This window comes from Nicotiana attenuata, unplaced genomic scaffold, assembly GCF_001879085.1.
Source record: "Nicotiana attenuata strain UT unplaced genomic scaffold, NIATTr2, whole genome shotgun sequence".
Lineage (NCBI taxonomy): Eukaryota > Viridiplantae > Streptophyta > Magnoliopsida > Solanales > Solanaceae > Nicotiana > Nicotiana attenuata.
In genome coordinates this window covers 87316-111238 of record NW_017672880.1, presented here as the reverse complement: position 1 = coordinate 111238, position 23923 = coordinate 87316, and the positions used below count along the sequence as shown (strand labels likewise).

At 40.4% G+C, this 23923-nt stretch overlaps 2 protein-coding genes across 2 annotated transcripts; both read right to left on the bottom strand.

The window, feature by feature from the left end:
• Positions 1-13939: 13939 nt before the first annotated feature.
• On the bottom strand, positions 13940-16489 carry LOC109214804 (5-epi-aristolochene synthase 1). Its single transcript, XM_019378757.1, has 7 exons — positions 16373-16489; positions 16011-16269; positions 15536-15911; positions 15241-15459; positions 14974-15112; positions 14575-14820; positions 13940-14461 (listed from the first exon to the last, which is right to left on the bottom strand). Exons 1-7 carry the CDS (start codon positions 16481-16483, stop codon positions 14165-14167), a joined length of 1647 nt encoding a protein of 548 aa, XP_019234302.1. The 5' UTR covers positions 16484-16489; the 3' UTR covers positions 13940-14164.
• A 682-nt stretch (positions 16490-17171) lies between these two features.
• Positions 17172-23106, bottom strand: LOC109214803 (acyl-CoA-binding domain-containing protein 4). Its single transcript, XM_019378756.1, has 14 exons — positions 22945-23106; positions 21600-21727; positions 21290-21367; positions 21083-21163; positions 20815-20881; positions 20668-20729; positions 20326-20465; positions 20131-20257; positions 19871-19985; positions 19671-19759; positions 18798-18881; positions 18177-18497; positions 18035-18094; positions 17172-17566 (listed from the first exon to the last, which is right to left on the bottom strand). The coding sequence occupies exons 2-14, from the start codon at positions 21693-21695 to the stop codon at positions 17402-17404; spliced, it is 1485 nt and encodes a 494-aa protein (XP_019234301.1). The 5' UTR covers positions 21696-21727; positions 22945-23106; the 3' UTR covers positions 17172-17401.
• Positions 23107-23923: the final 817 nt, after the last annotated feature.

Sequence of the window (23923 nt, the reverse complement as noted above, 5' to 3'; positions counted from 1 at the left end):
TTTTTGACTTCCGCGATTTACTTTTGAGTTGTATATGCCAAGTGGCACTTATTTACCGTTTTCTTCTAGTTTTGCTTAATTTAGTTAAATGTTTCCGCAAGTTATATGAATTTCCGCATTGTTAGGCTTACCTAGTTGTAGGAACTAGGTGCCATCACGACATGTTCATGGAGGGTGAACTGGGGTCGTGACAAGTTGGTATCAGAGCTCTAGGTTCATAGGAGTCACGGAACACAGGCCGGTTTATTAGAGTCTCGCTGATCGGTACGGAGACGTCTGTACTTATCTACGAGAGGCTATGTAACTGTTTAGGAAAAGAATCTTCATTTCATTTGAATTCCTTGTCGTGCGATATTTTTGGACATCAATTCTAAACTTCTGACTTCTATTCTCTCACAGATGGTGAGGACACGTGCTACTCGAGATGATCAGGCACCCGCGCCCCCTACTGCAGCCGTTAGAGGCCGGGGCCGGGGGAGAGGTCGAGGACGCGCACGTGGTGCAGCCAGCGCACCTGCGCGAACTGCCGCCGAGGTACCACTAGCAGATCCAGCCGGAGCCCAGGCACCTGGCACACCTACTACTGCCACTACTACTCTAGCACTCCAGGAGACTTTGGCTCGGTTCATGAGCATGTACACCACCTTGGCTCAGGCAAGGTTGCTTCCCCTTGCTGCAGCCACATCCTAGGCCGGGGGAGGAGCACAGACTCCCGCCGTCCGCACTCCTGAGCAGCGAGTACAGGTTGAGCAGGCTCTCGAGATTATTCCCGCGCTGCCTGCAGCGCCAGTTCAGCCCGAGGATGGGTCAGCTGCTTCGGAGGACGAGCAGCGGAGACTTGAGAGGTTCAAGAAGTATGATCCCCCAGTGTTCAGTGGATTAGCATCAGACGATGCCTTGGGATTTCTAGAGGAGTGTCACCGTATTCTTCGCACTATGGGCATCGTGGAGTCCAGCGGGGTTTCTTTCACTGCTTTTCAGCTTCGGGGAGCCGCCTATGATTGGTGGCGCACGTATGAGATAGACAGTCCAGTCGAGGCTGCTTCACTGACTTGGACCCTGTTCTCGGATATGTTTATGAGAGAGTTTGTTCCCCAGAGTCTCAGGGATGCATGGCGCGCAGAGTTTGAGCATTTGCGCCAGGGTGCTATGGCCGTTTCATAGTATGCTATCCGTTATACCATATTAGCCAGGCATGCACCGGCCTTGGTTGCTACAGTTTGCGAGAGGGTTCGCAGGTTCATTGAGGGTCTTATCCCACCCATCAGATCTAGCATGGCTCGAGAGTTGGAGATGGACATCCCTTATCAGCAGGTAGTGAGCATTGCTAGGAGGATTGAGGGTATGCTCGCCAGGGAGCGAGGGGAGAAGGAGGCCAAGAGGTCTCGAGAGTCGGGTCACTACTCTGGTGCCCGTACCCCATCAGCAGGTCGTTATGGTAGAGGTTATGCGGGTTGCCCTATTCATTCAGCTCTTCCAGCAGCCGGCAGTACTTCATCTCCGCCTACACCTCAGGAGCCTTATTATGCACCTCCAGTTTCTAGCGCGCCTCCTGCGCGGGGTGCTTCCAGAGGCCAGTCCAGCAGACCTGGCCCTAGACAGTCACAGCCACCGCATCCTCCCAGAGCTTGTTTCAAGTGTGGTGATACACGCCACATGGTTAGGGACTGCCCCAGACCTTGTAGAGGTGCATCTTCACAGACTGCTCAGCCACAGCGTGCTCCTCAGAGTTCTCAGGCCATGGTCACAGCTCCAGTTGCTACCCCACCTGTCCAGCCGGCTAGGGGCAGAGGTCGGGGAGATAGAGGTCGCCCTCGAGAGAGGGGCCGGGCCAGATATTATGCTATTCCTGCTCGTACTGGCCTCCGACTCCGTCATTATAGGTATTATACTAGTTTTTCATAGAGAGGCATCAGTTCTATTCGATCCGGGCTCTACTTATTCTTGTGTGTCTTCTTATTTGCTCCGCATTTGGGTGTGCCTCGGGATTCTTTGAGTGCCCCCGTTTATGTTTCCACTCCTGTGGGGGATTCTCTTGTTGTGGACCGCGTTTATCGGTCATGTTTGGTTACTATTCGTGGTTTTGAGACCAAAGCGGATTTATTGTTACTCGGTATGGTGGATTTTGACATTATTCTGGGCATGGACTGGTTGTCGCCCCATTTTGCTATTCTTGATTGTCACGCCAAGACCGTGACGCTAGCTATGCCAGGTATTCTGCGTATTGAGTGGAGTGGTACTTTAGATCACACTCCCAGTAGGGTTATCTCTTTTCTTAAAGCTCAGCGCATGGTTGAGAAGGGGTGTGCCGCGTATTTAGCCTATGTGAGAGATGTCAGTGTTGACACCCCTTCTGTTGATTCAGTTCCAGTGGTACGGGATTATCCCGATGTGTTTCCAGCTGACCTTCCGGGTATGCCGCCCGATAGAGACATTGATTTTGGCATTGATCTGTTGCCGGGCACTCAGCCCGTTTCCATTCCTCTGTATCGTATGGCTCCTCCTGAGTTGAAGGAGTTGAAGGATCAGTTGCAGGAATTGTTTGGTAAGGGTTTTATTCGACCCAGTGTTTCACCGTGGGGTGCTCCTGTTTTATTTATGAAGAAGAAGGATGGTTCTATGCATATGTGTATTGATTATCGCCAGCTGAACAAGGTTACAGTGAAGAACCGTTATCCCTTGCCTCATACCGATGATCTGTTTGACCAGCTTCAGGGCGCACAGGTGTTTTCTAAGATTGACTTGCGCTCAGGTTACCATCAGTTGAAGATTTGGGAGCCAGATATCCCGAAGACTGCCTTCAGGACTCGGTATGGTCATTACGAGTTCCTTGTTATGTCATTTGGGCTGACCAATGCCCCAGCAGCTTTCATGCATTTGATGCACAGTGTGTTCAGACCATATCTTGACTCGTTCGTTATTGTTTTCATTGATGATATACTGGTGTATTCCCGGAGTCGGGAAGACCATGAGCAACACCTGAGGACCGTGCTTCAGACCTTGAGGGAGAAGAAGTTATATGCAATGTTTTCAAAATGTGAGTTTTGGCTGAGTTCTGTGGCATTTTTAGGCCACGTGATTTTGAGTGAGGGTATTCGGGTGGATCCGAGAAAGATAGAGGCCGTACAGAGTTGGCCCAGGCCGTCCTCAGCTACAGAGATTCGCAGTTTCCTTAGTTTGGCGGGCTACTACCGTCGCTTCGTGGAGGGATTTTCATCGATTGCGGCCCCTATGACTAGATTGACTCAGAAGGGTGCCCCATTTCAGTGGACAGAGGAGTGTGAGGCGAGCTTTCAAAAGCTCAAGACAGCTTTGACTACAGCCCCAATCTTGATGTTGCCTACCGGTTCGGGGTCTTATACTGTCTATTGTGACGCCTCGAGAGTTGGCCTTGGAGCAGTGTTGATGCAGGACGGTAGGGTGATTGCCTACGCGTCCAGACAGTTGAAGATACATGAAAAGAATTACCCTGTCCACGACCTTGAGTTAGCTGCCATTGTTCATGCCTTGAAGATCTGGCGTCATTATTTGTACGGTGTGCCTTGTGAGATCTATACTGATCATCGGAGCTTGCAGCACTTACTCAAGCAAAAGGATCTTAATATGCGTCAGAGGAGGTGGTTAGAGTTGCTGAAGGATTATGATATCACTATCCTGTATCACCCGGGCAAGGCCAATGTGGTGGCGGATGCCTTGAGTCGCCGGGCGGAGAGTTTGGGGAGTTTGGCATATCTACCAGCTTCAGAGAGGCCTATGGCGATGGATGTTCAGGCCTTAGCCAGCCAGTTTGTGAGATTGGATCTTTCGGAGCCCAGTCGGGTTCTAGCTTGTGTGGTTTCCCGGTCTTCCTTATTTGATCGTATCAGGGAGCAGCAGTATGAAGACCCTCATTTGCTTGTCCTTAAGGACAAGGTTCAGCGTGGAGATGCCAGAGATGTGACCATTGGAGATGACGGGGTATTGAGGATGCAGGGCCGGATTTGTGTGCCCAATGTTGATGGGCTTCCAGAGTTGATTCTAGCAGAGGCCCATAGTTCGCGGTATTCCATCCATCCGGGTGCCGCGAAGATGTATCAGGACTTGAGGCAGCACTATTGGTGGAGGCGGATGAAGAAAGATATAGTTGGTTATGTGTCTAGGTGCCTCAACTGCCAGCAGGTGAAGTATGAGCACCAGCGCCCGGGTGGGTTGCTTCAGCAGATAGAGATTCCGGAGTGGAAATGGGAGCGCATCACCATGGACTTTGTATCTGGACTCCCACGGACCTTGAAGAAGTTTTATGCCATTTGGGTTATTGTGGATCGGCTGACCAAGTCCGCTCATTTTATTCCTGTGTGTACCACTTATTCATCGGAGCGGTTGGCGGAGATTTATATCCGGGAGATCGTCCGTCTGCATGGTATTCCAGTTTCTATCATTTCGGACAGAGGTACTCAGTTTACATCGCGGTTCTGGAGAGCCGTGCAGCAGGAGTTAGGTACTCGGGTGGAGTTGAGCACAGCATTTCACCCCCAGACGGACGGACAGTCCGAGCGCACTATTCAGATTCTTGAGGATATGCTCCGTGCGTGTGTGATTGAGTTTGGAGGGTCTTGGGATCATTTCTTGCCATTGGCGGAGTTTGCTTACAACAACAGCTATCAGTCCAGCATTCAGATGGCGCCGTATGAGGCTTTATATGGTAGGAGGTGTAGATCTCCGGTGGGTTGGTTTGAGCCGGGTGAGGCCAGGCTATTGGGCACAGAGTTGGTTCAGGATGCATTGGAGAAGGTTAAGATGATTCAGGATAGACTCCGTACAGCCCAGTCTAGACAGAAGAGTTACGCGGACAGGAAGGTTCATGATGTTTCATATATGGTTGGTGAGCGGGTTCTGCTTTGGGTTTCGCCTATGAAAGGCGTCATGAGGTTTGGGAAGAAAGGAAAGTTGAGTCCAAGGTTTATTGGCCCTTTTGAGATCTTGAGGCGAGTTGGGGAGGTTGCCTATGAGCTTGCCTTACCTCCCAGTTTGGCCGGGGTTCATCCGGTATTTCATGTTTCTATGCTCTGGAGGTATCACGGTGATCCGTCTCACATGTTGGAATTCAGTTCAGTCTAGTTGGACAAGGATCTATCCTATGTTGAGGAGCCAGTGGCTATATTGGACAGACAGATCAGAAAGTTGAGGTCAAAGAACATTGCTTCAGTGAAGGTTCAGTGGCGGGGTCAGCCGGCCGAGGAGGCGACTTGGGAGACCGAGCGGGATATGCGCAGCCAGTACCCTCATCTTTTCACTACTTCAGGTATGTTCTCTATGCTCGTTCGAGGACGAACGAATGTTTAAGTGTAGGAGGATGTGACGACCCGGCCGGTCGTCTTAAGAATTAACGCCCGGATCCCCTATTAGCTGCTTCCCCTAAGTTCATTTCTGCTATTTTGGTTTGCCGGGACGTTCGGCGTTGAGTTTCGGAGAGTTTTGGGACACTTAGTCCCTAAATGAGAGCTTAAGTGTGGAAAAGTGGTCCGTAGTCGGAACAGTGTGAAGACGACCTCGGAATGGAAATCCGATGGTTCTGTTAGCTCCGTTAGGTGATTTCAGGGTTGGGAGCGTGTTCGGAATGTATTTTGGAAGTCCGTAGCTCATTTAGGCTTGAAATGCCGAAGGTTGAATTTATTAAGTTTCTGGTCCGATAGTGAGTTTTCTATCCGAGGTCCGGAATGGAATTCCGGAAGTTGCAATAGCCCCGTCGTGTCATTTGGGATGTGTGGGCAAAATTTCAGGTCATTTGGACGTGTTTTGGTTAGGTTTTTGATCGAAAGCGTATTTTGATAAAAATTGAAGTTCTTAGGCTCAAATCCTTGTTTAATTCGAGTTTTCGGCGTTGTTTTAGGTGGTTTACGGATTGGTACAAGTTTGAATGAGGTATTAGGTGTTATTGGTGCTTTTGGTTGAGGTCCCGGGGGCCTCGGGATGATTTCGAGTGGTTAACGGAGAAATTTTTGAAGTGTTGCAGCAGCTGGTTTTTCTCTTCTGGTATTTTCGCTTCTGCGGCTTGGGAACCGCAGAAGCGGAGCTGCAGAAGCGGCCAATCAATCGCAGGAGCGAATTTGGGCTCCCTCAGCTTTTTCCGCAGGTGCGGAAGATCTACAGCAGATGCGGTTACGCACCTGCGAGGCTTCTATCGCAGATGCGGTCCTGGGTCAGCTGTAAGAAAACCGCAGAAGCGGTAAGAAATCCGCATAAGCGAAACCGCATATGCGGTTATTGAAACGCAGAAGGGGACGCCGTGTTTTTAGTGAAAGTCGCAGAGGCTTCTCTTTTTCCACATAAGCGGGACTGCAGAAGCGGTCCCTTGTCCGCAGAAGCGGAAATGCCTATGCAGATATAGAAATTCCGAGGGTTAGATTTCATAAGTTAGAAAAATCAAATTGAGCTCGGGGAAGGGCGATTTTCAGAGGGTTTTGAAGAGAAGACTATTGGGTAACGTTTCTTTAATCCTTTCTAGTTATATTTCATCATTTTGTAGTAAAATCCATCATTAAAATTCGAATTTGGGATCAAAAATTGGAAAATTGGGTGAAACTTCATAGGCTAAACTATTGGGTTTTTGAGTGGGTGTTTGACCTACGATTTGGGAGATTTTTATATGGTTAGACTCGTGAGAGTACGAGGGTTCTGAAAATGTGAAAATTATTCGATTCCGAGGCGTTGGCCTAAAGGGCATTTTGGTCATTTCACCTAATTTCACGTCGTAGCTTTGAATTTAATAGTAAAACTAGTTGGTTGCGATGTTATTCACAATATGTAATTGAATTGAATAGATTTGGGCCATTTAGAGTCGGATACTCGTGGCAAAGGCGTGACTTCTAGTTGATTTTGAGCCGGTTCGAGGTAAGTGGCTTGTCTAACCTTGTGTGGGGGACCTTTCCCCTTAGGTTTTGTTATTTGATATTTGAGTGCCTGGTACACGAGGTGACAAGCGCGTACTTGAGCCAATTGTTGAAAATCCGGTTTTTACTTAAGATATTGAGACTGAGCCTTCCTTCATATTCGCCTTATTGTACTTGGAATTATAACTTGTGTTAGATTAGAAAAGCATGTTTAGTTGATCCAATTTGCCTAATTGTTTAAGTTGCCTTGACTAAACTACGTGAAGCATGCTAGGCTAGTACTACCTGTTGCTTGTCTTTGTACTTTCTTTCTTAGTATCTTCTGGTTGTGGTTGCGCATTTACATTGGGACTACAGATGTAGGATTCCGGTAGCTCCCCCCCCCCCCCCCTGTTTGTTTACTTTGGGACTACGGGTTCGATTCCCGGTAGATCCCCCTGCACTTTTACTTTGGGACTGCGGGTTAGATTCCCGATAGATCCCCCTGCACTTTTACTTTGGGACTGCGGGTTAGATTCCCGATAGATCCCCCTGCACATTGATAGTTAGACTACGGGACGGTATCCCGGGAGATCCACTGGACAGTTGAGAAAAAGACTACAGGACGGTATCTTGGGAGATCCTCATTGTTACCATTGGTATTGAGCTGTACTTATTCTGTGGTTGTTCCGTTCTTTGTGTATTTGATATTGCCTTGTTTAACCTGTCTTATCTCACTGCTGTACTCATTATTATTGTCAGTTTTTCATACTGTTAATTTATTATTATATTTTATCTCAGTAGGGCCCTGACCTTCCTCGTCACTACCCAACCGAGGTTAGGCTTGGCACTTATTGAGTACCGCTGTGGCGTACTCATGCCCTTCCTGCGCATGTTTTTCATGTGCAGATCCAGGTACCTCCACTCAGGCGCACTATCCTTGAGGCGAGGAGATACACGGAGACTTCGAGGTATATCTGCCGCGTCCGCAGACCACGAGTCTCCAGCTTTAGTACTTAGTTTATTCCTTTTCACTCAGTTGTTTAGATATTCTGGAGTTAGAGCAGCGTACTATGTTTCTGTTAGCCTGTGGTTCCCATGAGTTTCCGGGTTTTGGGTTGAGATTTTTGATTTCTGCGATTTACTTTTGGGTTGTATATGCCAGGTGGCACTTATTTACCGTTTTCTTGTAGTTTTGCTTAATTTAATTAAATGTTTCCGCAAGTTATACGAATTTCCGCATTGTTAGGCTTACCTAGTTGTAGGAACTAGGTGCCATCACGACATGTTCATGGAGGGTGAACTGGGGTCGTGACACCCTGCGATCGCATAAGTCAATACCAGCTGCCTCCAAATCTTGCACTATGCGATCGCAGACCCACTCATGCGATCGCATAGAGTAAAAACCTGCTGCACTCATACCAGAAAACCAGTAATCCTCACAAGGCAAGAATCGACCCGTTGAGCATCCGAAACACGCCCGAGGCCTCCAGGACCACAACCAAACCTACCAACCAGTCCTAATACCTCATTCGAACTTAGTCGAGCCTTCAAATCACATCAAACAACATCGAAATCACGGATCGCAACCCGATTGAAGCTTAATGAACTTAGAACTTCAAACTTCTATACTAGATGTCGAAACCTATCAAATCACGTATGATTGACATCAACTTTTGCACACAAGTCATACTCGACATTACTGACCTGCTCCAACTTCCGAAATTGGAATCCGACCCCCATATCAAAAAGTCCACTCCCGGTCAAACTTCTCAAAAACCTTCAAATTTCTATCTTTAGCCAAATGACTCCAAAATGACCCACAGACCTCCGAATTCACTTCCAATCGCACTCCCAACACCAGAATTACCATACGGAGCTATTCCCAGACTTGGAATCCCAAATGGACATTGATAACACTGAAATGCACTTCAACCCAAACTTATGAAATTCCTCCAAAAATGCTAACTTCCACAATAGGTGCCGAAACGCTCCCGGGTCTTCCAAAACCCGATCCGGACATACGCCCAAGTCCAAAATCATCATACGAACCTACTGGAACCTTTATATATATAGGTGTAATATATCATTACGTCTTTCATTTTTTCAAGTAAAAAAATGTTGCATAATTCATGCACGCGCGCACACACAGATATATATATATATATATATATTAATTTCATAATTAAATTCTTTAACATTTCACAATTTTAATGTATTTTTCTGATTTATGTAATGATTTTATTATTTTATAAAATATAAAAAATAAAACACCCATGGGGCATACGCCTTGGGGCTTTCACCTCGCTTCGTGTTAGATAAAACGCCTCAACTTTCGCCCACACCTTTTAATGTAACGATCCGGCCGGTCGTTTTTAGAATTTACACCCCGATCTCCTATTAACTGCTTCCCCCGTGTCTATTTCTGCTATTGTTATTTGTCGGGATGGTTCATTTTGATTTTCGGAGTGTTTTGGGACACTTAGTCCCTAAATGTGAGCTTAAGACTTAGAATTTAGACCGTAGTCGGAACAGTGTGAAGACGGCTCCGGAATGGAATTCTGTCAATTCTGTTAGCTCCGTTGGGTGAATTCGAGCTGAGGTCCGTAGCTTATTTAGGCTTGAAATGGCGAAAGTTGAATTTTTGGAGTTTCGGGCCTATAGTGAAATTTTGATGTCGGGGTCGAAATCCGATTCCGGAAGTTGGACTAGTCCTTAGTGTTAAATATGACTTGTGTGCAAAATTTGGGGTCAATGGGACGTGGTTTGGTTGATCCCGGCATCGGTTGTAGAATTTTGGAATTTCAATTTCATTAAGTTTGGATTGGAGGGTGATTCGTGGTTTTAGCATTTTTTGATGTGATTTAAGGGCTTCACTGAGTTCATATGATGTTTTAGGATTGGTTGGTATGTTTGGTTGAGGTCCCGGGGGCCTCGGGTGAGTTTCGAATGCTTAATGGATTGGAATTTGGACTTAGGCATTTTTCTGATATTGTTGAACCTGCTATAACCGCACATGCGTATGTGGGAACGCAGGTGCGGCGCCGCAGAAGCGGCTTGGTAACTGCAGAAGCGGGATTCGCCTTGTGCTTCAGGGATCGCAGATGCGGCTGGGGAATTGCAGATACGGAACCGCAAATGCGGCCCTAGCCCGGATAAGTTGTTTCGCACCTGCGATACTTTCTACGCAGGTGCGGGACCGCAGGTGCGTCCCCATGACTGCAGATGCGGTAATCGCTCGGCAGAAATATGAAATTTCGAGGGTTTGAAGTTCATAACATCAAATTCGATTTTGAGCTCGGGAGAAGGCGATTTTGTGAGGTTTTTGAAGAGGAAATTAGTGGGTAACGATTCCTAACCCTATTTCGTTTATATTTCATTAATCTATTATTGTTTTACTCATCTAATCAAGGAATTTGAGTGGAAAAAAGGAAATTTGGGAGAAAAGTTCCCCAATCGATTTTTTGGGTATTGACCGGGTTTTAGTTGTCGGAATTGAGTAATTCTTGGACGAGTGATCTCGTGAGTGAATGGGTGTTCTAAATTGGTAACTTTTACCCGATTCCGAGACGTGGGCTCGTGGAGGATTTTGGGCGTCTTTCTAATTTCTCGCCGTAGCTTTTAGTTCATTAGTTAAATTAGTTGCTTGTAGCTATATTTACGTTATGTAATTGATTTGGTTAGGTTTGGGTCACTCGGAGTTGGATACTCGTGGCAAGAGCGTGATATCAGATTGATTTTGAGCTGGTTCGAGGTAAGTGGCTTGCCTAACCTTGTGTTGGCGAAACTCCCCTTAGGATTTTGGTACTGTTGTTATATGAATGCCGTGTATGTGAGGTGACGAGTGCGTACATGTGCTAATTGTTGAAAAACTCCATTTTTATTAAGTAAATATCTATGTTTTTCCTTTGATTGAGCAATAATAGTATGTGAAGCCTCCTTTTTAGCTTAGGATAGCATTCTTATGTGACTTAACTGTCTTATCTGCTTTAACCGCCTACTTGGATTTTTGTGTAGCATGTTTAGAGTAGGAATTATCTGCCTTTTTATACGAGCTTGAATAGAACTGTAGATTTTCTTGTTGAGACTGTTGTGTATTTATTTTGGGACTACGGAACGGTATTTCGGGAGATCCCCTGCACATTTATATTTGGGACTAGGGGATGGTATCCCGGGAGATCCCGATGTACTGGATATTTACTTTGGGACTATGGAACGGTATTCCGGGAGATCCTCCTGCACATATACGATTTGAACTACGGAACGATATCCCGGGAGATCCTCTATACATTTACGTTTGGGACTACGGGACGTTATCTTGGGAGATCCCTTGTTGCTAGCTCTGTGTACTGAGTTATTTCTTTTTGTGTTTTCATTTTTCATTGATTGTTAGTATCTTAACTCTACTGCCATATTTCATACTGTTTTACCTTTATATATATATATATATAACCTGCAGCGCCCTGACCTGATCTCGTCACTACTCGACCGAGGTTAGGCTTGGCACTTACTGGGTACTGCTATGGTGTACTCATGCCCTTTCCTGCACATATTTCTCATGTGCAGATCCAGGTCCTTCTGCTCACCCATACTATCCGTGAGGCGAGGCGATCCAGGGACTTCGAGGTATATCTGCCGCGTCCGTAGACCTAGAAGTCTCTCTCTATTCTCCCTTCAGTTATAGACTTCTTGTATTTTCCTTCGTTTAGACTTCTGGAGTTAGAACATTATGTATTTTTTTAGCTTGTGATTCATGAGATTCCGGGTTTTGGGAGTACTATGTTCAGTTCGAGAGTGTTATTATTGTATATGCCGAGCGGCATTTTGAACTCTTTTATTATATTTGCCTATTAGTTGGCTAGTTCTGTATCTTAAATTCATTTTCCGCAAATTGTTAGGCGTACCTAGTCGTAGAGACTAGGTGCCGTCACGACAGTTCACGGAGGGAGAACTTGGGTCGTGACATTTAAAATACTGATTTTAAATACACAGCTTTACCCTACTATAGTTCTAATTGAAATTTAAAACTTTCTTTTTAAGTTACTTTGGTAATATATAAGTAGTTTACGTCTTTTTACATCTAATTGGTAAAGCTCTGGTAATATATAAGTAGTTTACTTTGGTAATATATAAGTAGTTTACGTCTTTTAATACTTTCTTTTTACATCTAATTGGTAAAGGTAGATGATGGGCTTGTACAGAAATTTGGAAATACCTATTCTTGACCAATTTCGCAAAAGGGATTTTTGCCAATAACCAGTGAAATTTCTCAACAATGTTGACGGGCATAATTAAAAATTAACTTTGTCCCATGCAACATTTACAAGTAATCAGTACCCCAATATGTATTCTGATACGAAGTCCTGGGGTTTGACAACAGCAAGCTTCCTAGCGGCAGGGGCATTCATGTACCTCTCATAAATTTGTTCTATTCTTGTATTGAACAGACAGTCAGTGGTTGTAAATCGAGTTCTATTTTCAGGACCATACTTTCTTCTCTTCCTCAATTAGTATAAAATAACATCAATGTGCTGCAAAAAAAAATACACTACATAATTTCTCATTACATCAGACAATGTATAAATAAATTTTAAACAAAATATCTACAGATATCTAAAAAAACATAAAACTTTAGCTTATAATTATATGCCGGGGTATGAACGAACTGTGTTGTTCAGGATTTTTCCAGGATGTGTCAAACTATAAAACCAGTCCTTCATATCAACTTTCTCCACTCCAAGATCAAACCACGGGTTGAGCAGGTTATCTTTTACAGTATAAGGCACCTTCTTCCTATTTAAAGACATATAAAAACCAATTAAAATGTAGTTGCAAACGGAAATCCATAAATTCTATGCCCTCCATAATATGAAAAAAGTGGAAACTAACCTCTTTAAACCGTGTCGGTCCCAAAATAAAACCACTTATTGAGTTCTTCCAACGAATCAGGATCAATATAGTCGCCAGTAACCCTAGTAAATGGATGCTTAACGGTTAAAATAGGGAGAGGTCCAACAAAACTGCTTCCACTAGAACTGAAATAAGGAAGAAAGGGGGATCTGGCATACTTTCCAGGAACCCTTGTTCTTCCTTGCTATAGAGGGGTTATTTTATCTTCATTAACTTCGCGGAACTTAACGATCAATGAAATGTTCGCAGGCAGCTCAAAATCATCAAGGGTTATTGGCCTTTTTCCATACTTAGAATCATTGTCTGAGTCAGCTACATTGATGAAGTCGACAAGTTCACCTACAACAATAAAAATAAGAGAATAATATGGTATGTTGCTTGCATCAGATATGTTGGAAAATTGTAAATTATATAAAAGTTGTTGTTTTCTCTACAATTATAATGTAATAATTAATACCACTGAAATCTTCATTCTAATCCTCTCCTTGATAGGATATTCACCATAGTAGCTTTTTTAGGTCTTTTCCTCGGTGTTCCTTTCTTTTTCATCGAAAGGGAAGGAATTGTTGATGAACTAAGGATTTCGTAGGGCTTTTGAGAGAAAAATCAGGAAATTTGAGAGAGAAAATGGAAAAACTTTTTGAACAATGGAAGAAAAGCATTAATGGAGGGAGAGATGTTCAGAAGCGTCGAAGGTGTGGGCAGAGAAACATGGGGGATTGGGATATATACGTTAGATAGTGTATAGCGTGAAAACGGACTTAATAGATATCTCATTTAATTCCTACAATGTATATAATTGGTAAATTGTATATGCACATGTAATTAAGTTGAAACTTGAAGGGTAAAAAGGTTGTATATAGTGTATCGCTTGGTAAAAATCCCAAATAATACTGTTATTTAGAATTATTATTGCATCCTAGATATATACATGAAATTGCAAAAAGGAGAAAATGGACGCGGAATGAAAAAATGTATATATGTTGATAGCACAGAAGTGAAATCGGATGAACTTTAATTTCTTTCATTTGAAGTGTTAAACAAGTATATTCAGGTATGAATATCGAGATAAATATAGACCTACTTCTAGTATTATACATCTCTCGATCAATAAACATGTATTTAGTTATTAGATCTTATATTTCTCTTGTAAACAGGCAAGACTGAAGTAGGTTTTCAGATTAAGGTCAAGAATGAAAACATAAAATTAGTGTATAAGGACAAATGGTTGACAACTACAAAAAAAAAATTGATTCTCATAGATACAAAATATTGCGATTACAAGGATCTTAAGAAGGTCCTAGTTTAGGAGGTGCACTGCACATCACACAAAAGCAGCTCCCTAACAACGTAGTTATACAACAATGAAGAATGAAGTTTCCTTGAGATGAGCAACAAATGGCCGCTCAAATTTTGATGGAGTCCACAAGTAGGTTAATAATGTGAGGTTTTAAGACTTTCTCCGGATGAGTGTATCCATCTAGATTGTGTATATATGTAACCTCAACAATACGAGCAAGATTGAGAATAAGAGTTAAAAATTCTGTAGAGACAGGAGTGGGCCTAAGAAGTCCTTCATTAATATCTTTCCATGCTGTCTCAGCCATTTTTTGAAATTTAGCCATTGCCTTTTTTGTTGATATACCATAATCTCTCATGCAGCACTCAATTCCAGTTGCAATTTGTCCCCTGCTTTTCTCAACCTAGAAAGCAGATAAATTAAAGGTTAGCTTTTATATTGCCTTAATTGTCGTCGCAACACTTTGTTTGTCCAAATCCTATATAATGATATAATTTCTTGAGATGCAAATCATACCTCGTACGTGGCTGTGTCATCGATAACTCGACATATAATTACACTAGCTTCAAGAATTTTAGGATTCTTTGACAACCACTCAAAATCTTGCTCCGTGGCAGACTTCATGCCCAAATACGATGTTGTCGCGAGGTAGTAATATGTGGTAGTTGCTAGTGCATTGCTTAGGTATTCAGAAACAGGCGGCATATATCCTTCAATAAACCATGTTGACTCGACATTATAATGTCCTACTACTTCTTTCATCTGTGAATACAAAACATATATGTTCAAGTGTTAGAAAATTTTGATTGAATTGTATCAAGTTTCTGATCACTAAAAGACGGACACAAGGTAAAACAAAGTGAGAAATGGATTAAGGAAAAAATGTATTTCGATAGTTATGTGGCTCAAACATACTCTTTCTATTGCATGGCAAACAATATGAGATTTTTCGGCACTAGACAATTCCTTTTCATAATCCTTATAAAGATCTAGAATAGCTTTATAACTGATTTTCATGTAATCAGGAAGCCGATCAATTTCGTTGATATCCCATCTGCAGGATGACAAAATTAAGGTGAATTCAAGCATTTGGAAAGAGCACAACTATAATGAGTATAAATGATTCACGACGACATTCACTATCAAGGAATATCAGAATAAGTGAGTTGATGAAGTTCATACCTTTGTATGGCATCTGTGTATGCCTCAAGTTCTTTAACTGTACCGTAAGCATCAAAGGTGTCATCTACAATCGAAATCATTGATATGGTCTTAACGAGCATGACGCGAGCTTGAGAGTATTGAGGCTCAAAATAAACTCCTAATGCCCAAAAGTAGCATTCAACTACTCGATCTCTAGCATATGGAAGTGTTGTTACAAAATCCAAATCTTTCCACCACCTGCAGCATAACAAATTAACATCAGTACTTGAGATATGATCAATCAAAAAGGGTTCATTGTTTTTATATATTGCACCTTGATACTTCAGCAAGTTCTTGTTTGTGCAGCATCTGGAGCAAGTTGAAATCCAATTTGGCAAATCGAAGTAACACATTATTCTTCGATTGTTCCTTCTCATAGATTGATGAGATGAAGAATCGAGTCTCGACTCTAGGAACACCTTTGTGCAAACATTGCTCAAGGGCATGTGTCACTTGCTCCCTAAGTGGAGATTTCAAATGTGGAGCTGCAGATTCAAGACGGATAGTGGAGAAAGCAAGTGCGTCTTCTAAGATATCGTCAGCATGAGTCCTTACATGTGAAGCTTCATACAAGTTTAATAATCCTAAGACATCACTAGCAAGAGACTCCCTGAATTTGCCATTTTCATCTTGGAATTTGCTGAAAATTTCTGGTATTTCAAGAAAGAAAACTCAAGATTAATTAGCCTTCTTCCAATAAATGGATAATAATTTTAACAACTTTAGGGTGTGCTTCACGATGAACTTACGAGGAGAGATGTTGAAACCGTGTTGCCTGAGCAATCGAAATTGAAGTGCAGAGGTGCAGAAATCATTGCAGTTTGAGTTTTGGTTGTAAATGTGATCCAAAATCTCATCAATTTCTTTCTCAAAGTAGTAGGATATGCCAAGGCGTTCAATAGTGTCTATCAAATTCAATGTGTCAGCCAATTTTCTTCCTGTTGCTAACAACATACTCCTTGTCTGTTCCTTCAACGGTTCAATCTCTTGAGCGTACTTTTCCGCAACCTATATGTAACGTTATTGAAAGTTAAAAGAAAGTAAACTAAAATTAGCAAAATTAACCATGTTTTCAAGAAGAAACTACAAATGAAGAATATTAATAAATTACCTGATTATCAATGGAGAATGAAAGGAAGTGATCACCCCAGAGACTAGGGGAGAAGTTGGCGACGGGGCGAACAATCTCTTCTTCATAGTTGCCAACTGCTGCTGAGGCCATTGCTAATTAAAGATGAGTGTATTTTTACTTGTTCTTTTAAGGAAGAAAGAAAGGAACTTGACTTAAATGGAAGAGAAGGGACAAGTGTATATATATATATATATATATATATATATATATATAGTTAATGTAATTGATTAATCATTTCCCAGTTGCCTTACTAGACTTTACACTAGCTAGCAGCCTTTTGATTCATTGTTGGCGTCTGGGGTCTATTGATCCTGTTTGTCCATTTCTTTAAAGTCTGATACTTTATTCTTTTTCGCCAACTGAATAATACTATTATTTAAATAGCCACATTACCAAATAAGGGAGTAGAGTAGAGTTGGTTCCTGGAACTATCAAATTCCTATTACTTTATTTATAAAAGCTAATGTCATTATATTGCTGCCGCATAAATTTCAATTATTCCACTTTGATGAACTTAAGACTAACTATATGCATGTAGTATTTATTTTGGTCAGTTTAGACTTAAATTGACTGGATGGTCTAAAAGTTAATCAAACAGTTTCCACGAACGAAGGTTTTGCCGGACCTCCGAAATCGCAATTTCTCACAACTCACTCATTTTAAATAGTGTTTTAAAAGGCGTTTTTTGGGCGAGTCCCTGCGCCAGATGTACTGGCAGGGCATAAGTATCGTGGTGCATAAGCCCTCACAAAAACAATGAATTTGCTACAATTAAATATTGTGATTACAAAATGCAAGTGCCACAGATGACATATCGAAAGCAAGTGAAAAGAATGATATATATGTTTTTTCAACCATTTCCTAATCTTCTCACAAAAACATATATGTTCATCAAAAATTCCAAAGTTGCACTTCCTCTAACAGAACAGCATTACAAGAATTTCTTTTGCAAGCTGGCAGTAATGGGAAAAAAACTGAGGTTGCAAATGCGCAAATTGATTGTTATGCTCATCCAGTAATCCACTTCCAAGCACCGCCCGAGCCCTGTTTCTGGACAGATGCAGCACGCTCCATGTCACGTTCCAACTCAGATTTCTCTTTTCGTAGAGCTTGAACTTCCTCCTCTATAGACTGCATGGATTCGAGCATCTTTTGCAGCTCCCCTATTTGTGCCTGAGGATGATATAAAAGCTCATGTTTCGAATTGAGACATAATTGATTGGATTGCTCTGCTATAGGACAGTATTGTCAAAGGTGAAAAGCTCAATTGGGGCTTTAAGCGCAATCTAAGTGTGGGCTTTAGTTAAAAAATGGCGCAATGCAAGGAAAAAATAAAAATATACATGTAATTCAAGAGAAAAGTAACAAATTCATTTATATTGTTTTCCTTAACAACTAATATACTTATTTGCCAATTATATTTGTAGTCTAGCATTGCTCCATTCAAGATAGAACTCATGGGCAAGGGGCACGTCTTGGTGCCTTGTCTACACTGAAGCGCAGCTTAAGTGAAGCAAAACGCCTCCCTGAGCTTCAGGGCTTAAGTGCGCCTTAAATGAGCCTTTGACAATACTGATATAGGATACGGAGGGGAGAATTAGACTTTAAGTTCAAAAAGGAAAGAAGTGTCAGAAGTATAACCTCCAGTTTAGCACATGTTGATCTCTCAGATATAAGTTGCCCTTGAACTGACTGAAGCTCCTGTAATGAAGCAATGAACTTCAAGATTGGATACTTACGTGATTATCAATTCCTATAGCGCATATCACTCTAATGAGAGTACCTTGGACAAGTCAGCATGAGTGCTGTTGACTTCTTCAATCTTGGCCTTGAGATTAGCATTTTCTGCTTGGACGTCAGCAAGTGATGACTCCAACGCCTTTTTTTGCTGTCCAAGTGCACTAATTTCGGCTGAAAGCTTTTGCTGAGTGTTATCAACATGGACTTCCTTAAAATTGGAATCTTCTCTTTCAGATAAATCTAACTTTTCAGGTTTAGTCAAGGCATATGCAGCTCTAACAGAAGCTGCTGCTGCTGCAGCCGCTGGTGACTGAAGTATCTTGGGATGTAATGCATCCCTTGGTTTAGGCCTCATAACATATACCTATACCAATTGAAATGCAATAATTTAGGAAAGGAGGCTTCGTAGCACAAAATCGTTTTGTCTTAATACCATTTCCTCTCAGACTAGATCTAACGAACAAATGATGAATAATCCCTCCTTTTTCCAGTGAAGTAATGAGTTGGATTTTGAGCTTATCAATGAGTTGGATTTTGAGCTTATCAAACGTATGGAGAAGCAAAAGAGGAAGACACGACCCAATGCTTCTGTAATCCATTTATCTCCCCACAAGAAACTCTAAGGCTGTTGAAGAAAAGTGAATATAAAGAATTTAGCAGATACCTCGTTATTGTACTTCCCATTGTAGCCACCAAAAGCAACCAAGAATTTCTCACCATCAAGTAATGCCGAAGACACACTCAGTCCCTGTTTCAAATATCATATCAGACAGAATCATCAACAAAACCTAAAGACCAATTTAGAAAAGAAACTCACAACCTCAACGAAGTTTATGAATAATGGGAAATGATGTTGTCTTAGGCAATGGCTACTAAATAAACATATTGAACAGAGTATCCTAAGCTAATGAGTTTACCAATTTTTTACTCTTATGGGTTATGGAGTTTACCAGATTTAAGCAGGTTCCTGAAAATATACAAGTTCTAGGTGTACTACAACCACACTCTCTTAAATTTTGTTTAAGATTACAAAAGAGATTTTAAGCATATTTTTACAGTTTACTTCAATTGAAGGAACAGCCTTGATTTTCTTGTAGAAAAATCAATTTGATTCTGGGAAGCAAAGTAAAGTGAAAAAGTTCCCCATATCAATATTATTTTTCTCTTTCCGCATTAACTATTTTTCATGGAATTCCAGATTTTTTTCCTTCAGTTTGTTGAAATAATTTCCTCCACTGAAATAGAAAGAGTAGAGCTGATTCATCAGTGTCGACATATTACGAAGACCTGCTCAACTGTGTCCCGCCACAATTTTAATCGAGGAGTAAAGGACATAGTCCCATAGCTTACTAGAAGGTCTTTTTTGGATAGGTTACTAGAAGTTTCCAGTAAAGAAACCTCAGATAATCCAACATGATGACAGTCCAAAAGATACCACTGCTTTATAATCTTCCTAAAAATAGGGGATATCTAATTTCCCGGAAAAAGTCCATTGCAGAAAATATAACGCTAGTGGAGATAGTTAGCAGATGATAACCTCACTTGCGAGCGGATCTCTCCCCTTTACAGTTGCTAATACTGACACTACAAGCTTCGACATATTTAACACAAGAGTTTCTGGCACACCTGCAAAAAGAATAACATTTAAACATAAAAATAGAATAAAAAGAGCTGTGCATCATGAGTCAGAATGCACAGAGGGTATGGTTGAAGAGGCTGCTAAAATGTTTCACTTACCGCTTCTGTTATCTCCACCACCAACGATATACCAGTTGTCACCTAGAGTAACACCAGCATGACCAGCTCTTGGACTAACCAGATCCCCCTGAAGTTGTGGTCGAGACCATTCCATCTGCCAATGAAGAGAAGAGGCTTTCTAAAATTTTACAATCCAACTGACTATAATTATTAATAGTACTTTCTTTGGAGATCATTCAAAGGGCAAAATGGCTGCATCGTGAGTACTAATATGGCTCCATCCAAACAGGTAACTATACCGTTTCCAAGTCAAGGACATGAAGATCGTTGAAAAAAACTGAATGAGAACATCCGCCCAGAATCAGAAGGTAGCGATCGGCATGGAGTGCAGCCGTATGATCGAATCTGGGAGCTGGGGATGTCTGCCTATCAAAGCACAATGAATTAATGCAGACGCATAATTAGTGAAGAAATAAACTTAGTCAGATACTTACGTGGTCTCAACAGTACTCCAAGTCATTGTCTCTATATCAAGAACATTAACATCATTTAGCAAAAACCTATTCTGGTCTTCTCCACCAAACATTATGAGTTTAGATCCGAAAACGGTAACAGATTGCCCACCTCGGGCTACCTGGAAGACACAATAGACAAGAAGCAACATTACAGCTCTCAACCAGAAAGAAGCAACATAACAGTAATCAGTAGTAAGGTGACCACCAGATACACCATGAAGTGAGAGTGAGACTCGTGTAGTTCCAATAAGTTCGAGAATTGCCCAAAATAGAAGGCTATGAAAGCAAAGAGTGAAATCATAGAGGAGGATGGTTACTTACCGGAAGTTTTCCAAAGGTCTCTATAACACCACATTCATATGATTGAAGATCGATGAATCGAACTGCAAAAGATACATCGAGAAGATTTGAAGTTGAGATGAATAAGCATCGCTTCCTAGTTTTAAAAGGCTCCAAAGGACAACAAACCTGTTACTGTATCAGAAACATCCTTTGAGTGACCAGCAAGAAATAGAAGTTTATTTTCCCACTTAATCTGCCAACAACGTCAAAGAGCAGCACCAGAACAAGAAGAATAGAAGAAAAATCATACATTAGTGGATAATTAGCTAGAGAAGTGAAATGAAAATTACCTCACTGAACAACATATAAAATTGAAGGAAGACCAAAAAAAAAACAGATACAGCAAATAAAGCAATTAGCAGGTGAGGCATAATAATATTAGGTCAATTCTCACCATATTGTGGCCAGAGGTAGCTGGAAGAACTCCAGATTTCAACTTTATAATGGACCATGACAAACTTTTTAGATCAAAAACCTGCAGAATGGAATTAATTAAAGAAAGAAAAGAACATCAGTGTACGTGAAATCAAAAAATTATAAAACCCGCAAAATACTTGGAATTGTCAAACAAGAAAAACTGATCATAAGATTGACCAAATACCTGGATGTCAGACAGGTATCGTCCATTACGACTTCCACCAACGATGTATAATTTTCCATCAACTGTCGCAGCTGAATGCTACAGTGCAGTAAGAAAATCGTATAAGAAGTAATAGCCCAAGATATAATCAGAAGACCCACGAAATAAAAGTACCATATTGGGATAAAGAAAAGAATCAGAATATGCATGACAACACAGCGCTATAAAGCTTCAATGGAAGAAACAAAGAAGTCAAGAATGGCATAACCAACACAAGATCTTGCACAATGTGATCATGTAGGTTAATATAAAATGTAGAAGTAGGGGGAACCTTGTAGCGTGCAGCTGGTCTCGGACCAGAGACAGACAGAGGAGTCCATTGGTCATAGGTTAAATCCAAATACCAATTTTGACCATCAGATCCCATAGCAGCTTAATTTTGAGCTCAATCAACCTTGTCTGTTTGGACAGCACCAAAGAAATCAGTTACAGGTATAGCAGAGCACATAACATTATAACATTACACGTTATGAAATGGAAATATAACACCAGAGTTTGATGATAGTAAAGAATAATGAATTCTATTCCTTATAAAGAGAGTGAGAATTTTTGTGGTAAAGGGTGGCTGTTTATCAGGAGCTGAACCAACCCTTTGCTTGAGCAGGAGCAGCTTATAGAAAATCCCGCTAACCAGTTACCCATCAATTTTTATAACCAATTATGGAACTGAATTTAGCTAAAAAGTGGACCTTTCTAACGAACAATACTTACTTAATTGATCAGAAAGCAACACAATTAGTAAGCTAAAATTAAGTTGTTAAGTTTTCAAAACTTACTAATTATTGTGTATATATAAATATATTTTTAGTGCATAATGCACTATATTTAATTAAACTCTACAATAACACTTCAAAACAAAATTCCCTCAACACAATGTAAAACAAGAACTGAAAATTATATGCAAAGAAGACTCGATTTGAAATGAGTATTTACATCCATAGCTTACATCATCAAAACATAATCAGGTGCATACACAGGTTAATCAAAGCATGAGATTCCATTTCTAAAGACAAGAATCAGTTAAAGATCAATTAAACATAGGTGAGATCTTAAGATTTGTCCAACTTAATGCTATAAAATGTGCCAAATCCCTGGAATTAACAACCAAAGAAAATAATGCTGACAACTGAAACAATCAAAAGACTGGAATTTTAGCAAGATCGAAACAAAACAAAGAGAACTAAGCAACATAACTTTATAAAAGACAATTCAACTAAGCTCAGCTTCATCAGTATTGCTTTAAAAAAAAACCACAAATGTCTCTTAGCTAACTGAACAATTCCATCATAAATTTTGTATACTCTAAAACCCTATATATGTGTGAATCTCAACTAACAATTATATGCAAGCAGATCATTTAGGTGAAATCTTCAATTTAGTAATCTCTCATTTGATTATTTTCTATCATAAATTGCATTGAAAAAATACACAATTTTACCAAGAATGCTACTTTTATCAAGAATGCTGATTTTCACATCAACCCATTTGGGAAAATCATCAAACACATCAGAATTATATGAATACAGCAAATTTTCACATATAAATCTCATGGCTTTCATTGACAAATAAACATAATTGGACAGAAAAGTGATTTAAACAGAATAAAAGAAACTTACAGCAAATTGGGGATACGGATCTGAACTGAGATCGGACGGCGGGAATCGTCCGATCTCCGGAGGAACAATGGGAATGTACGGAGCAAATGTAACGGAGTGAGATCTTGGGAAGGTCTCAAGTTCCTCTTTTATTTGGTTTTTTCCTTTTTGGTCTTTTATTTGGTTACTTAAACTAGACATAAAACTTATAGTACTAAAAGAATATTTTTTTAATAAAACAAATCTAACCTTTTTTCACATAAAATACTACTTCTAAATATGTCTAAAAATAAATAAATACTAAAGGAGAAAGACATTAACAAACATCTGAAGTTAATAAAATTAATAATAGCAAAAATTAGACCGACACCTTCAGCTAGTAGCTTAGTAAAGGGGAATATATATTACTACTATATTCGCCCATTAATTGTCAAACTATGTATTTGAATTCTCAACAATTTCTCTAAGAGAAGAATTTCAACATCCCTTCGTTTATTGTTGTTTATACCGATTAGTTATCACACATATAACAATATTTGATATTTAAATGTTATTTGATAAAAAAAAAATACCTAAACACTCATTTATTTCAATTTATTTATGTTACAAAAAATAATATTATTTATTTTTAAATAATGAAATATTTTATTAATTAAATTTGCATCCCTTTGTTTATTGTTGTTTACCCATTAGTTATCACACATATAATAATATTTGATATTTAAATGTTATTTGATAAAAATACCTAAACACTCATTTATTTCAATTTATTTATGTTACAAAAATAATATTATTTACTTTTAAATAACGAAATATTTTATTAATTAAATTTGCATCCCTTTGTTTATTGTTGTTTATATGATTAGTTATCACATATATAACAATATTGATATTTAAATGTTATTTGATAAATAAATACCTAAACACTCCTTTATTTCAATTTATTTATGTTACAAAAAAATAATATTATTTACTTTTAAATAACGAAATACTTTATTAA